The 15640-nt window shown below is 35.5% G+C and overlaps 3 protein-coding genes and 2 pseudogenes across 3 annotated transcripts; all 5 read left to right on the plus strand.

Annotated features, from left to right (window-relative positions):
- Nucleotides 1-648: 648 nt before the first annotated feature.
- Nucleotides 649-1687, plus strand: LOC103953928 (mavicyanin-like). Its single transcript, XM_009365736.3, has 2 exons — nt 649-835; nt 1281-1687. Exons 1-2 carry the CDS (start codon nt 649-651, stop codon nt 1685-1687), a joined length of 594 nt encoding a protein of 197 aa, XP_009364011.1.
- Nucleotides 1688-3021: 1334 nt separating this feature from the next.
- Nucleotides 3022-3645, plus strand: LOC103953977 (early nodulin-like protein 1). The gene is made up of 2 exons (XM_009365783.1): nt 3022-3214; nt 3350-3645. The coding sequence occupies exons 1-2, from the start codon at nt 3022-3024 to the stop codon at nt 3643-3645; spliced, it is 489 nt and encodes a 162-aa protein (XP_009364058.1).
- A 1575-nt stretch (nt 3646-5220) lies between these two features.
- Nucleotides 5221-5855, plus strand: LOC103953976 (annotated as a pseudogene).
- A 5217-nt stretch (nt 5856-11072) lies between these two features.
- On the plus strand, nt 11073-11703 carry LOC103953975 (mavicyanin-like). Its single transcript, XM_009365781.3, has 2 exons — nt 11073-11268; nt 11402-11703. The coding sequence occupies exons 1-2, from the start codon at nt 11073-11075 to the stop codon at nt 11701-11703; spliced, it is 498 nt and encodes a 165-aa protein (XP_009364056.2).
- A 2306-nt stretch (nt 11704-14009) lies between these two features.
- LOC103953974 lies at nt 14010-14669 on the plus strand (annotated as a pseudogene).
- The last annotated feature ends 971 nt before the right edge of the window (nt 14670-15640 follow it).

Raw genomic sequence — 15640 nt, forward strand, 5'->3', positions numbered from 1 at the left:
ATGAGCGGATTAGCCTTTGTGTATTAAGTGAAGAGTAATGCTAGAGAGACTAAATTTTGTAAACTAAATAACATGGAAGTTGATGATTGGATTATTACTTAAACGTTGATAAACGTGGATTATTACCTAAACCACATCATTTAGTTTGCAAATTTAGTTTACAAATTACGTCTCCCTAACATTACTTTTAACTGAAAGACACGTAAAGGTAGAGTTGAGATTGAAGTACATAACAATGAAGTTGGAGAAATTTTTGCGATTATATATACTTCTGTCGCGTGATAATATTAATTCACGCGTAATAAATGAGTTGATATTACAATTTCAGCATGGTAAACGTTCTTCCCAATAAATTTATATGCCTCATGAGATGTGAAGCTACCAAGTCAGTCAGGAATAATTCATCGCACCATTTGATATCAACATGTTTCCAGTCATTGACTTCGGCTTCACATGCTGATAATGTTATTTATACAAGCCTATTGCAACCACCACCCAAATTATGCAAGCAAAGGGCAGTCCCTCTCTATATCTATATATTGTAAAGAGAACCAGGATTGCCAACATACACCAAAATATATACCAAACAGGTAGCTTGATAAGTGGGGGCAACCTGTGGACACACAGATATCCTGCAGAATTTGAGAGATGGTGCCTAAAATGCTTGGTTTTGCGACAGCTTTTGTTGTAATAACAGCAACAGCACTGATCACACAAAGAGCAGAAGCTGAAACACACACAGTTGGTGATGCTACGGGTTGGACCAACATTGTTGATTCCGACACTTATTCTTCCTGGGCTGCCAAACATACCTTCAAAGTTGGCGACACTCTAGGTAATCCAAATTTACCTTTCAATTTCATTAATCATTTTTTTAACATTTTCTGATTAGTTTAGAGTTCGTTTGATAATCATTTTGTTTTTTTTTTTTTTTACTTTTTTTGAAAACCAAAAACTTGTATAATAGATGTTCAGTTTTCACAAAAATAAAAACTAAAAGCTACTTTTGTGACTTTTCAAAATTCGGTTTGATCTTGGTTTTCAGTTTTCAAGAAAACTAAAAACTGAAAACTTGGTTATTAAGCGAGCTGACGTTTTTAAGGCTAGTGATTTCAATACTCATTCTTTAGTTTCTAGTACTACTCCTATGAGAGCTGAAAAATCGTAAATATGCAGTTTGAAGTGTAGATAACTGAAACATAAGAGTCAAAATGCTACCTAAATTTTTACTATTCGTACAAGTTCAATATGATCTTAGTTTGGTTTTTTGTTTCTGGTAGTGTTCCAGTTCACAACTGGACGACATGATGTAGCCACACTTACAAAGAAAGCTTATGATGAATGCAGCAATACCGATATTCTGGGCGTACTAAACCAAGGACCAGCCAGTTACAGCCTCAACGAAACCGGCGATTACTACTTCATCTGCGCCTTCCCAGGCCACTGTAGCGAGGGTCAGAAGTTGAGCATCAAAGTGACAGCTAGCCGTGCTGCTGCCCCTCTTCCTTCTGACAGTAAAGTTCCTGCGTCGCCGCCAACCACAATGGCTCCTCCTCCTTCTGACACTAAGACTCCTTTGTCGCCACCAACCACAACAGCACCTTCTCCGTCTGCAGCCTCTTCCCTAGCTTCTACTTTTTCTACTGTTTTTATGTCCATTGCCATTGCTCTTTTCTGCCTCTTCTAGTACTCGTGTTCTTGAATATTAATTTTAAGTTAATATTGTGAGTTCAATGCTTCATACTGCATTTCCACTAGACTTCCATTAATCCAATATTCATGATGACTTTAATTTGATCTTTTGTGTTGAAATAAACTACTCAATATACGTAACAAAGGAATTACAATTGGTCCTGCAGTAATACTTAACCCAAAATTCCAAACAATATTCGGGAATACGTGCCTTGTTCAACCCCGGAGTTCGTTTATTTTCGTTTTTATTACTTTTACTTGTACATTGAGTGTGGGGTTATTCTTTTTTCATTGATCTCGAATTCAGGGTGTGACATGACTTCAATACCTTTTAAATTAAAGGTGTCTTACCCAAACATAACTTAATTGCTTTTTGACATTGTTTATTCCGCTATTACAAGCTGAAAAGCATAGAAAAACTTCATTGAAAGGAGAAAATAATTGTGCTTCCTTGTGTTTTGATATGAAGCAAAAATAGTTTAACTTACATACAAATAACAATTCACCATATATATAATCATGAGACACTAAAATTGTTTATCGATTACGATCGAGGACAGCTAAATAATGGTTTTAATCATGCCAAAGGTCAAACTCTTCTTGCCGGATTTAGTCATCATCACCCTTAAGTAAAAAAAATTGAGCAATATTAAAATAATAACTAGTTCCTTTGAACGAGTGCCCCATTTCTTAATTGAACGGAGTGACCAATTTTACATTACTTGTCACAATTCTTTGCTAGGGAATTAGGAGAAATTTTTACTTGTGACGAGAATATAGATTGTATACCACATGTTTTTATGTAAGTGGTGAAAAATTTTAATTTTTAAGTTATTAACTTTTTAACACACATAACCCACTATATATATAAAGACATGTGATGTACCATCTCGTGTGACCGTCACATTGAAAAATCTCTCAGGAATCAGCAATGCAATGGCCTGCAGGTTTGTGTTTTATATACAATTCAAAATTCACAAAAAACACTTTAAAGTCCATATATTATTATATTATTGTGTGGTTCAGTAGCTACCATGACTTAAAAGTTTAAATGTGTTCTCTTTTCAAACATAATTAACATCGCCGCCTGCTCATTGAAACATCCCTAATCAGTGATTTGATCCATCTAGTACTGCACCTCATATACACACCAAGGTAGCTAGCTTGCAATTTTCCGGACGTCATAGACAATGCATTTGCCGGACACCCTGAACTGCTTCCTAAAATCCGAGAAGTCTCCCCAGAATAAATTCAGACCTCACAGCATCCCAACACTGCACTGCTAACTTCCTAAGTACAAGAACACAACACGAATACGGGAATTAAAAGATGGTTAAAATCATGAATGTGAGTACTGTGTTGGTCCTTGTTCTAGCTGTGATTACAACAACATCGCTACTTGGAGCAGAAGCTGGAGAATATACAGTGGGAGATGAGTTGGGTTGGACTATTCCACCTGGTGGTGCTGCTACGTACGAAGAATGGGCTGCAAAGCATAGCTTGTCTGTTACCGATTTTATAAGTGAGCTTCTCTAAAATTTACTTCCCACGTATTATGTACTTTTAGAAGCCGTTTGATAGTCATTTTGTTTTCAATTTAAATATAATGATATGATCATGCAATATGATTACATTGATGATATGCTTGTTTGTGCAGACTTTGAATTCAAAGTTGGAGAACAAGACTTGGCTTTAGTAACCAAGGAGGACTACGACGCCTGCAACACGGACAACCCCTTAGTTGTATTCCAAGAAGGCGGATGGTTTCAGTTTCGTCAGTCGGACACATATTATTTGACCTGCACCTTCGCCGGCCACTGCACCAAAGGTCAAAAGATTGCTCTGTATATTGCTCCCGCTTTTTCTCCTTCTCCAAGTCCATCTTCATATCCAAGTGACAAAACTGCTACTCAACATGCTAATGCGGTCAAATTTGTGTCCAAGAAAGAATAAGGCTCAAGAATTAGTGCTGTGATGATGGAGTCCTTTAATTCCTGTAGCTATATAAAGCTTGGCTCCTACAGTTAATTATATGCCAAGAGGAACAGTAATATTTATTTCCTTACAAATAACTAGAGGCACTTAGTAATTTGTAGTTGTACTAAGTGTATGTGGTGTGACCTCTAAGACCCAAATAATGAAATTATGATTTATCAGTCCACTCTTGTTTTTTTTTTCGTGGGTTAATTATTTTATAAATCCGAATTATATGGTATACATTCTACTTTCAAACCTGACGTCTGCGTAACAAGAAAAAATTCATAAAGAAAAACCATTAGCAGAATAGTGAGCCGTTGCCATCATCCGTAGCTAGTTATTAAAAGAAGTGCCCAAAACTTCCGAGGCTTTGCACTCTCTTAAAATAGAACTTTATATGGATTATCTGACACCTCATAGTTCAATGTTAATTTTCGTGCCAATATTATAAAACATTGTGCCAAAAACATGAGGTGACAAAGAATCCATAAAGAGCCTAACTTTTATGAGAATGTGAAGATAAAAGAGTTCTATGATGAAATAAGAAACTTTGCACAGACTTATAAGTAAGTTGATCTATATTGCCAATTGATTTGATGGTGGAAAACCAACTTTCTTTATGGTAACATAGCAAGTGGGCGCATAAGTCCAACGGCCACACAATATGTGCTTGTGTTGGTTGTTATGGAATACCAGATAGTTGACTTGCGATAATATACAATGTAATTAATTTGTCAGCTTATATGACTCACTTAGACCATCTCCAAAGGAGACGTCAAAGTTTAAACACAAAATTTAAATTTGAAGGCTTATGTGGCACATTGATTTTTTATTTTATAAATTTTGTTCACCAACCAATGTCAAATTTAAACTATTATTTATTACATTATTTACTTTTTATAGTTGTAATTAGTATTTTGAAACAAAAGATAAGTATAAAAATTATGAAAATCATTTATTAATTACTACAAATAGATTTGAAGCTGCCGTCAAATCTGACAGCAACTTTCTCTACTACCTTTCCATGTCATGCCACATAGGAATTGACATTACGGTTGGAAAAGACTAGGGATGTCTTTTATTACCGTTATTACTGATGTAGATTTTTTGACATCTTTTTTGGAGATGCTCTTAGACTTTATTCGCTTTGCTCACTTCTAAAAAATAAAATTGAAATCGTATTTCTAAAAAAAACATGTATTATCCCTAGTTGGCTCCGCCCTTACGATAGAATATTATTCAAGCGGATGATCCAATTCTCGTCTGAAGCCATTTTTTAGTATTATTCATGCAATTAGTCAACTAGTTATGATAAATACAAAATTTGATCGAGTACTATCTCGTATGCAGTTTTGCAGTTAATGAATTTATTAATTATAAACTGCCGGATATCATGCACAATGTGCACATCTCATTTTCTATGGCGGCCGGATAGTCTCACTCAACCGTTTCCTAAATGTAAGTTGTGCTTTATATGTACATTCAACTAATGCAATTAGGAAGCACATTAGCATTCATCTCAATATACAAGGAAGAAAGAGCAACGAAAATATGGTTAAAACCATGAATTTTGGGAATGTGATGGGTCTACCTATAGCAGTAGCAGCAGTATCAATGACGTTATATACAACAGAAGCTGCAGAGTATGTAGTAGGAGACGACTTGGGTTGGACTGTCCCGCCAGGCGGCGCTGCCAGTTAAGCTTCCTGGGCTGCCAAGTATAGGTTTGCAGTTGACGATATTCTAAGTAAGCAACTTATTTCCTGCATTCTCCATATATTTCATTATCTTTCTGTCTGTGAGTGCGAGCGCGTGTTGGAAAGTGTCATGCATGCATTATTACATTTTAGCTAATTTACACGATGATATCCTTGTTTTGTGCAGACTTCAACTTTACAGTAGGAGAACATACTGTGGCTTTAGTAACCAAGGAGAGTTACGAGATTTGCAACACAACAGATCCCTTATTTGAACTTAAGGAACCAAGAAGATTTCAATTTCCTGTGTCAGCCACATTTTACTTCACCTGCACCTTCGCCGGCCACTGCGCTGGAGGCCAAAAGGTTGCGGTTTACATCAATCCCTCTGGAAATACTCCAAGTCCTAGTCCAGGTGTTGCTCCTCCTCCTGCAGCGTCCCTGCCCTTCACATTTGTGTCCAAAATACTCGGGTACAGGAACGTGTGATAAGTTACATTCATAATATAATGGCGTGAATTGGCGCGGGAGTAAGCATACAACTTGGCAATTGCTCACCTGCATTGGAATTGGAATAATAATGGCTGTGCACATTGAATTACATAGGAATTTGTTAAGTCCATTTAGATTATGATGAGAGTTTTTTAGGAAGTTGTAACATTTATGCTTTCCTTCTATTTACTTTCCTTAAATTATGATGTAATACAAGCAAGCTTTGTCAAGAGGAAAGAGGAATATATTATTATTTTTTTTATTACCTTAGTTACTAATAACTAGAGGAACTTTGTACTACGTTCATTAGTTTGACCCGAAATAGTGAATGTATGTGGTGTGATTCACAAAACAAAATAATGAAATGATGATTTATGTATAATTAAGTCCACTCATCTCGGTATTTCTTTTCCTGGTTATTTTTTGAAGCGATATTTAATCTTTTGTTCTTTGTAATGTTGCGATGCTCTTCAAATATTCGTGGTGCAATCAAGTTACTCATTCCAATTTCAAGCCTGAGTTCTGCCTACAAAGTAAAAAGAAGAAAGGAAAAAACGATTTAAGGATTAGACGAATCCCAATAGGGATTTGGCGTGCAGAATACCAACACTTGCTACCTCATTGACCCATCACTATACACACATGTATATGCTAATATGAAGGAATACGAAGCAGAGTTATGAGAGAGAGAAGTAAGAATGTAAAAGAGAATTCTGTATTGTATTCTTAATATTGAAGTAATTACAAGAGAATGTATTTATAATGAACTAGTCACTCTACCAGACTTCCTAACAAACTAACTAATCTAACATACCACCTAATCTAATTACAAATGGCAAGATCTCATCCATACAATTATACTCTAACAGTATATACAACAACACTAGCTAGGACGTACGAGAAATGATCAAAGATAGTAAAACCATGAATGTGAATACTGTGATGGTCCTTGTTGTAGCAGTGGTGGCAACAACGTCAATACTCATGCTGCATGGAACAGAGTCATGTTAATATGTTAATATTAGGGTTGGCGACAGTTGGAGACGAGTTGGGTTGGACCATTAATCCTCCCGGCAGCGCTGCCACTTGTGCTTGCATGGGCTGCCAAACATAGCTTGGTAGCTAACGATATTGAGTGAGCTACTTCAATGAAATTTAATTAATTTTGATTCATTATGTACTTTTTCCTTAATCTACTTGATTATGATAATACTACTTAGTATTAGCATCTAGTGATATTTCTCTTAACTTGTAAAGTTAAAAGGCCTTAGGTTTGATTCGCATTGACGGCGAGTTTGATATAAAATTATTATAGTTGGTCAATTGTATGACTTAACACAAATCTCTCATCTTAATTCTAGACACCAGGGGAATATCAATTTAGTTCAGAGATCACATATTATATGACCTGCACCTACGCCGGACATTGCTCCAACGGCTGAAAGATTGCTCTCTAAGCTACTTCGCTTCCACTTTAACTGCAAGTCCAACTCAAAGTCAGACTGATTCCCTTCATCAACATGCTACTGGAGTCAAATTTATGTCCAAGAAAGAATAGGGCTTCAGGAAATTAATGTCTACAACGAAGCCCCTTTAATTCCTTGCTCGCTAAGCCTGGCTCTTATATGCCAGCCAAGTGGAGCAGTACTATTTTAATTTATAAATTAGTATTGGCACTTTATACTATGCATCATGTACGTAGTGTGATCCATATTACCTTAAAAATAGCTACTATATATATGATTTATGATGCGCATGGCTTCTGTTTTCATGTTCGCTTACTGGTCGTTTTGCATGAATGGAAATGATAATTAAAACACACCATTTTAACATCTCACATATTCTTGCTTAATAATGTCAGTCAAGGATTGAAATATCGGCCGATACACTGATATATTAGCCGATATATTGATATTTTCAACTGTCGATACCAATACTGGGGGATAAGGCCATATCTTCCCCTATATCGACGATATATCCCCGATAAGTGCGATATCTCTGATATTTTACCGATAGTCTCGATATTTCCCGATACCTATAACAAAACCCAAAAAAATTCAAAAGTTTTGAAGCAAATTGAAACCCAAAAGATTTTTTGGAGGTATGTGGGCAGTGATTAGATATGTGTGAAGGCTTTTGGCAATATCCAATTCAAAAGATTTTTTGGAGTATCCATTAATTATTACTATAAAGAATCTATGCACAATGAATTGAGGGGACGTATGTGTCTTATCTGAAGAGAAAGAAATACACAAATCCAAATATTAAATTTCTGGTCAAATATATCTTTAATACCCGCAAGAAAATGATGCACATGTGTCTGAAAATGACTACATAGACCTTCTTGACATTAAGGGCAACCATCTGATGATGATAATAATCCAATTCAACAATGGATTATGACAGCTCACTTGGATGATGAACAAGGCAACCCTGATGCTGTTATAGCACAACATGCTGCCCAAGAAGGAGTTGATGTTGATAGAGTCATATCCGAAGATGTTAGGAGTGGAGATACTCATCATTTGAAAGGGATATGCTTGGCACTTAGCAAGGTCAAAGATGTCCCTTGAGAGACAATGCCAGTACTAGTAGAAAGGAAAGTTCATCTAATTCGTCAAATAATGATGGAGGAAGTAATGCTGGATCAAGAGGTAATGAAGAAGGAAGACAATATAGCCCATTTACTATCGAGGCTGATTTTACTCATGCCACCCAAGATGAGGATCATGGATGTAGAGAAGCTGGACCAGGCATTGGCGCAATTGGGAAGCAATACTCAGGGAAAAGAAGCCAACCAATCAATCCATCTGAAGATGACATGGCGATCAGTTTTGGATCTATGAGCATAGGAACTAGACCTAGTACTAACTCAAATGAATCTTATGATGGCTATGGGTATGTCATGTATGATTATAGTGGAACTAGTTATGGAGCTCAAGATGATGAAACAGACTATGAACCTACTAGTTGGGTTAATCCTACTATCCCATGTATGGGAGGATAGTAAGGAGCTCAAGAGAGACATATGTGCACCATGTTCAAACATGGCTTACAAACTGCTCGGGTTACATGACTTGGTATGACTATTGTATGAATCTAGATGGTTGTTCCTCATTGTTTGAACCTCATAGGAGCTCTTCATTTATATAGTTGGACACTTATCTAAATTGTAATCTAATGTTTAAACAAATTATGAATTTATGCATGGTTTATTCATTCTAATAAACATTTTATTAGAAAACTTTTCGTTAACGCGTATTACATACCACTTATATTTCATCATATGTATATCTTATTATTAGTAAATTTTGAGTTTTATTTGTTCAATACATTCATTGATAATGTACATAACATCTATGAAAGTTTTAGACCAAAATAATGTGTTTCAATGCCTATATCTGTCATTTTTGTTGATTTTTTCCCGATACCTAAAACGATAACGATATATCCTCCGAAATATCAGTAAATTGGAGGCCCGATATTATCTGCACGGCCGATATTTTAATCCTTGATGTCAGTTATTTTAGTTTGACATATTTAATTTGATGGTAAAAAAAAATAAAAAATAGAAGTGTGTGAAAAACACATACCTTGCATGAATCTCTGATTTCATCTCGTAGAAGATGGATTACGAGATGTTATATAATTGTAGTATACAACCCAATAATCGTCTAGAACATTCTGTGCAGCAGATAGGATAAGGATGTACGTAGCCAATAATTTCTAGAGGGGTGAGCTAATTATACTGATATATCTACAGCATGAAATTCCTTACGGGTCGAAATTAAGTTCAGTAAAAAGAAAACAGAGAAAGGGAAAAAAATATTAAGAGTTAAAAAGCAAAAGTTGTCGTGAATGGCATGTACATTAAAGTACGATAAGAATGAAATTGGTATGGTGGTGATCTGGGGCAATAGTGTGGTTAGAGTTGTAGCACTTGAAACCGTGGAGAAAATTTTCATTATAACAAGAATACGGATAGGTATATTACGTGTTTTTATGTAAGTGGTGAAAAATTTTATTTTTTAAGTTAATAACTTTTTAACACACATATCTCACCATTTGTATAATGACACGTAGTGTACCATTTCATGTGCTGGTCACACTGAAAAATTAGCATTTATGTATGTAGATTTCCCTTTCCTAGAAGTTTTAAGGTAATATGTACTTGTGTTGGTTTATGGAAGACCAGATAGTTCACATGACTTATTTTAGCTACGCCCTTTATAACTTGATTTTAATTTTACTTTGCTCCTGTAACTCAAAAGTCACAACTTTATTCCCTGAAACTCATAATTTGCTCCACTTTGCCCCTTGGAAATCGATTTTGATCCAATTTTGCCACCTGAAACTTGAAAGTCGTCTCTATAAAACTCAAAATTTGCTCCACATTGTCTTAGATTTGTTAATTTCTTATGTGAGTTTGATTTGGGTACACTAGGCTAATCAATTTTTATTTTTATTTTTTTCATCACTTTAATTTCTTTTAAACTTAATATTTTCTTATTGTTGAATGTTAACACATAATGGAAATTTATAATCAAATTTATTGCACATGTGACATAGTTTTATTTTGTGTTGGATCCCACATATTTTAGGTGGCGACCTATAAGTTTCAAGGCGAGGAGAGAGTCCACAAGTCAAAGTGAAATGAGTTTTGAATTTCAGAAGGTAAAGTGATGACTTTTGAGTTATAAAGAGCAAAACGAGATTAAAATAGAGTTTTAATGAACGTAGCTAAAAATAAGCCTAATATACCATGTAATTTCTCAGCTTGATGCCGGTTACATGTCTCACATAGACTTTATTTTTTCTTTGCTAATTTCTAAAAAATTATAATTGAAATCGTATTCTAAAGAAAACATGTATTATCCCCAAGTTGGCTCCGCCCAATTGAGATATAATATTGTAGCGGACGATCCTATGCTCGTCCGAAGCCCTTTTAATATGATTCATACAATAAAACAACTAGTTATGATAATTACAACATGTGGTCAAGTACTTTCTCCTATACAGCTTTGCAATTATTTATTAAATTATAAACTGCCGGATGTCAAAAAGAATGTGCACATATCATATTATATGGCGGATAGTCTCACTCAACCGTTTCCTAAATTCAAGTTGTCCTCTATATATACATTCAAAAACTAATGCAATTAGGACACACATTAGCATTCATTTCAATATACAAGGAAGAAAGAGCAGGAAAGGATGGTTAAAACCATGAATTTTGGGAATGTGATGGTTCTAGCTATAGCAGTGGTAGCAGTATCAACGATTTTACATACAACAGAAGCTGCAGAGTATGTAGTAGGAGACGACTTGGGTTGGACTGTGCCGCCAGGCGGGGCAGCCAGTTACGCTTCGTGGGCCGCAAAGTATAGATTTGTAGTTAACGATATTCTATGTAATCAACTTATTTCCTACATTCTCCATTTATTTCATTATCTTTTTGTGTGAGTGCGAGCGCGTGTTGGAAAGTGTCATGCATGCCGACACATTTTAGCTAATTTACACGATGATATCCTTGTTGTGTGCAGACTTCAACTTTACAGAAGGAGAACATACTGTGGCTTTAGTAACCAAGGAGAACTATGAGATTTGCAACACCACAGATCCCTTGTTTAAACTCGATGGACCAAGTGGACTTCAATTTCTTTCGTCAGACACATTTTACTTCACCTGCACCTTCACCGGCCACTGCGCTGGAGGCCAAAAGGTTGAGGTTTATATAGCTTCCTCTGCAAGTACTCCAAGTCCAAGTCCAGTTGTTGCTCCTCCTCCTGCTGCGTCCCTGCCCTTCACATTTGTGTCCAAAAAACTTGGGTTCAGGAAAGTGTGATTTGTAACATTCATTATTTAATGGCTTGAATCATACTCTTGTATTGGAATTCCTTAGCATGGGGGAAAGAGCAAAGAAATAATAAAATCGTGAACGTGTACTTCTATTTATAATTAGCCTATATTCTACAGATTAAGAGAAAAACCGAAATTTTTTTGGTCGGCTAAAAGCATTCCATCTCTCCTGCATTAGTGATTAAGAATATAAGATAAAGAAGAACTATATCTCAAATGCATACTCTACTCAATATGTTAATTAAGAACTGCCCTTGGCTTTAGCTAGATAATATGAAAAATACACTCTTTCCTGAATGCATCCCTTTAATTTTGAGATTCCAGGAGAAGTTTTCAAGTTTAAACACACTGCTTGGAAAATAGGCATGAACCACGGATTTGGTGGCCAAGGCTCACCATCATGGCTTTTGTTTTTGGGTTCGAAAGCATGGATAGTGTGGCATGTGCATTCAATAGCACTACCTAGTAAACATCACGAGGACGGGATTCGTGCCTCATTCGTGTTCAACCTTTCCCTGACGAGTCTGCGACTTTTCGACGTAATTGACCACTGACAAGACGAGAGAGGTTGTTAGTTAGTAGAAGAATGTAAGAAAAGGCTATTATTGTTCAAACAGAGTCTGTAATCACTTAATCATAATCCAAGGAAATTGGTTTCTCTCTATCTTTACAAGCAGTTCTCCCCTTGAAGAGAATCCCAAGTTGATTTGGATTACTCTTCGTAGTGCTAATTGGTTTTATAGTAGAACTCCAACTTTCTTCATGGTATCAAAGTAGGTTGTCTAAATGTGAAGCCTAACGGTCACATGTGCTCCACATCATCCATTTTCTATTGTGTATGTGTGTACATAGAAATTGGGGTGAACTTAAGTAGGTAGTCATGTTTAAATAGAAAAACTCTTAACGAAATGTACAGTATAATTTAATAGTCGGGTTTAAATAGAAAAACTCTTAACGAAATGTACAGTATAATCCCATGATAAGAACCATTCAAATAGTAGGTCTTCAGTCAAAGGCCATTCCGCCAAAACTTTTATCCAAAAGAATCCATTTGGCCATTTATTTATTATGAAAGTATTTTTTTCATCACATTTTTTTTTTCGTCCATTTGTTTGATCACAATATACTACATGTTTTTTTTCAAGTTGATTAAAACTTAACCGGGATGAGTTTTCAACAAGAAACTAATAAATAAACGATTCATATTATACATATACTCATGTGCACAAAGCTTAATGCCTACAGTTGAATGTGTATTTTGTGGCGTTTCTTGGTGCACAATACCTGTCATCAACACTTGTAGAACAATAGACGAATCATAAGAAGATTAAGATTCGGTGGATCCAACTTCATAGGCTAGGTGACATTAGATTTAGAGGAAAGTATAAATTTACAGGGAGGTTTTTGGGAAAATGATTCGATTAATTGAAAAATGAATGAAAAATAAGCGATAGGCACTCATATCTAAGCATGGTTTAGACAATGACTAAGTCTACACAATATTGTTCACTATAATGGACTAAAAATGAAGAGGTGCTTCTCCTTCCTCCTCCCCTTATGATGACTTTTATTCATGGCTCTCTCTGAAAAGGAAGGTTTCCCACAAAGATTTCATTATTTTGGAATAAAACAAAACACATTATAATGATAGATAGTAATTAATACAGCGCAAACCACTCATCTAGGCCTGTATTCAAAGTAATTTTTCATGACTGTTCACTCTTTAGGTCATCATCTCATCCTTATTGTTCACTCAAAATGGATGGATTATTATTATGAAACATTTTTGTTTATTGACAATATCTTATTCGTCTATTTATCATGTCACATATAGATATCTAAATGACTTTTGGTTTCAATAAAATTTTGTAGGGCTAGTATTTAAATGATCACCTAATACATAATCGGTTTAGATTATAAGAAATATTGTCAAGTGGGTCTAGACAAGTAGTTAGCACATCTTAAGTTAGTAACTAGTATGAACACTTTTCTAGCTGTTATAGATTCGTTTAGAACATTCTGTGCGGCAGACGGCTAGGGCATTCTAGCGGAGGATCCTATTCACGATCGTCTGAAATCATTTTAGTATGATTACAATGAAATAGTTTTGATAACTTCAACATTTGATCAAGTGTACTGTGTACTACATTGTATGCAACTGTTCAGTTAACTAACTAATTATTAAATATACATTGCCGGATATCAGTATCATATATATTCGGACACTAATGCAATTAGGTGACCACATTGGCATTCGTTTCCTGATACAAGGACGAAAGAGAGAGGGAAAAGATGATCAAAGCCATGAACTTTAGGAACCTGATGGTTCTAGCTATAGCAGTGGCAACAGTAGCAATGATATCACATACAACAGCAGCTACAGAGTACGTAGTTGGAGACGACTTGGGTTGGACTGTCCCGCCCGGCGGCGCTGCCTATTACGTTTCATGGGCTGCCAATCATAGCTTTGTACTTAACGATGCTCTATGTGTGTAAAAAACTTCTCTGAACTGATTCACCATTAGTTCATTAATTAGTAACTTTTATTTTTATGTGTATGCTGAAAAGTGTCACAGACATTGCCTTCAATTATAATTAGTTAATTTACATGATGATATCGTTGCTTAATTTGTGCAGACTTCAAGTTTACAGAAGGAGAACATACCGTGGCTATGGTAACCAAGGAAAATTTCGAGATTTGCAACACTACAAATCCCATATTTGAACTCCAGAAACCAAGTATAATTGGATTTACTGCGTCAGACACATATTATTTCACCTGCACTATCGCCGGCCACTGCGCTGAAGGCCAAAAGGTTGCGGTTTATTTCGCTCCCTCTGCAAATACTCCAAGTCCAAGTCCAAGTGGTGCTCCTCCTACCCCTGCTGCTTCTCTACCGCCCGTCAAATTTATCTCTAAAAGACCAAGGCACAGAAAAGTGTGATATGTAACATTTGTTATTTAATTGCGTGAAGTCCTTTATGATGAATTATTTTTTGATAAAAACCATACACATGTATTGGAATTCCTCGACAAGAAGCAAATAAACTAAAAATTAGTAAGATCATGACAGTGTACTTTTGTTTATAATTAACCTATATTCTACTAGTGATCAAGAGAGGAAAACCCAAAGATTTATTTGGTAGGTTAAAAGCTAGCACTCCATAGCCATGCATTAAAATGTTTAGAATTTTGAAAACCAAAAAAAATGTTTAGAATTTTTATCATTAACGTTAAGAAAAGGGACATAGACAGATTCTCAATAAATTAACCATGAACTGCCTTCGGCTTTTAGTTGCTAGTTAAAAAGAAAAATAAACTCTCTTGAATCATCCCTTTATTTGGGGAAATTTTAGTAGAAGTTTCAACACGCTACTACAAAAGGAGACCCGAGCCACGGATGTCATGACCATGGCTCACCACACATGGTTGTTTTTTTTTTTTTTTTTTAACAAGCCACGAATATTGCGTTGAAATTCTGAGTTTTAGCAACAGTATTGATCTTTTACTGACGAAATTTTGATACATTTAAGGGAGTTTTAACGAAACACTTCTAAAAAGTTATTCCTGATACTATTAACTTATAACACATTTTTGTCATTTTGGTTAAAAATCAAAGTTTTCAAGCCCTTTTCATTAGTTTTCATGCTGACTTCACAAGTCATCAAAGGTTAAGGTTATAAAATTAGTGGCTAGTTCACTCTTTGCTGACGTTGCTCATCGTCACTGATTATGTGCCGTGACAAAGTTTTAAGTTTGATATTTTTAGTTGAACATTACATAGCCATGCATCAAAATGTTTACAATTTTTATCATTAATGTTAAGAAAAAGGACATAGACAGATTCTCAATAAATTAACAATGAACTGCCTTCGGCTTTTAGCTGCTAGTTAAAAAGAAAAATAAACTCTCTTGAATCGTC

Source organism: the organism of the source record quoted next, unplaced genomic scaffold (genome assembly GCF_019419815.1).
Source record: "Pyrus x bretschneideri cultivar Hongxiangsu unplaced genomic scaffold, Pyrus_bretschneideri_v1 Contig44, whole genome shotgun sequence".
Taxonomy (NCBI): Eukaryota; Viridiplantae; Streptophyta; class Magnoliopsida; order Rosales; family Rosaceae; genus Pyrus; species Pyrus x bretschneideri.

What these genes read in the sequence shown, in the direction of transcription:
- LOC103953928 (XM_009365736.3), top strand. Translation starts at nt 649, where the DNA reads ATGGTGCCTAAAATGCTTGGTTTTGCGACAGCTTTTGTTGTAATAACA. An exon ending in CAAAGTTGGCGACACTCTAG is followed by an intron (nt 836 to 1,280) that starts GTAATCCAAATT and finishes TGTTTCTGGTAG; the next exon opens with TGTTCCAGTTCACAACTGGA.
- LOC103953977 (XM_009365783.1), top strand. Translation starts at nt 3,022, where the DNA reads ATGGTTAAAATCATGAATGTGAGTACTGTGTTGGTCCTTGTTCTAGCT. An exon ending in GTCTGTTACCGATTTTATAA is followed by an intron (nt 3,215 to 3,349) that starts GTGAGCTTCTCT and finishes TTGTTTGTGCAG; the next exon opens with ACTTTGAATTCAAAGTTGGA.
- LOC103953975 (XM_009365781.3), top strand. Translation starts at nt 11,073, where the DNA reads ATGGTTAAAACCATGAATTTTGGGAATGTGATGGTTCTAGCTATAGCA. An exon ending in TGTAGTTAACGATATTCTAT is followed by an intron (nt 11,269 to 11,401) that starts GTAATCAACTTA and finishes TGTTGTGTGCAG; the next exon opens with ACTTCAACTTTACAGAAGGA.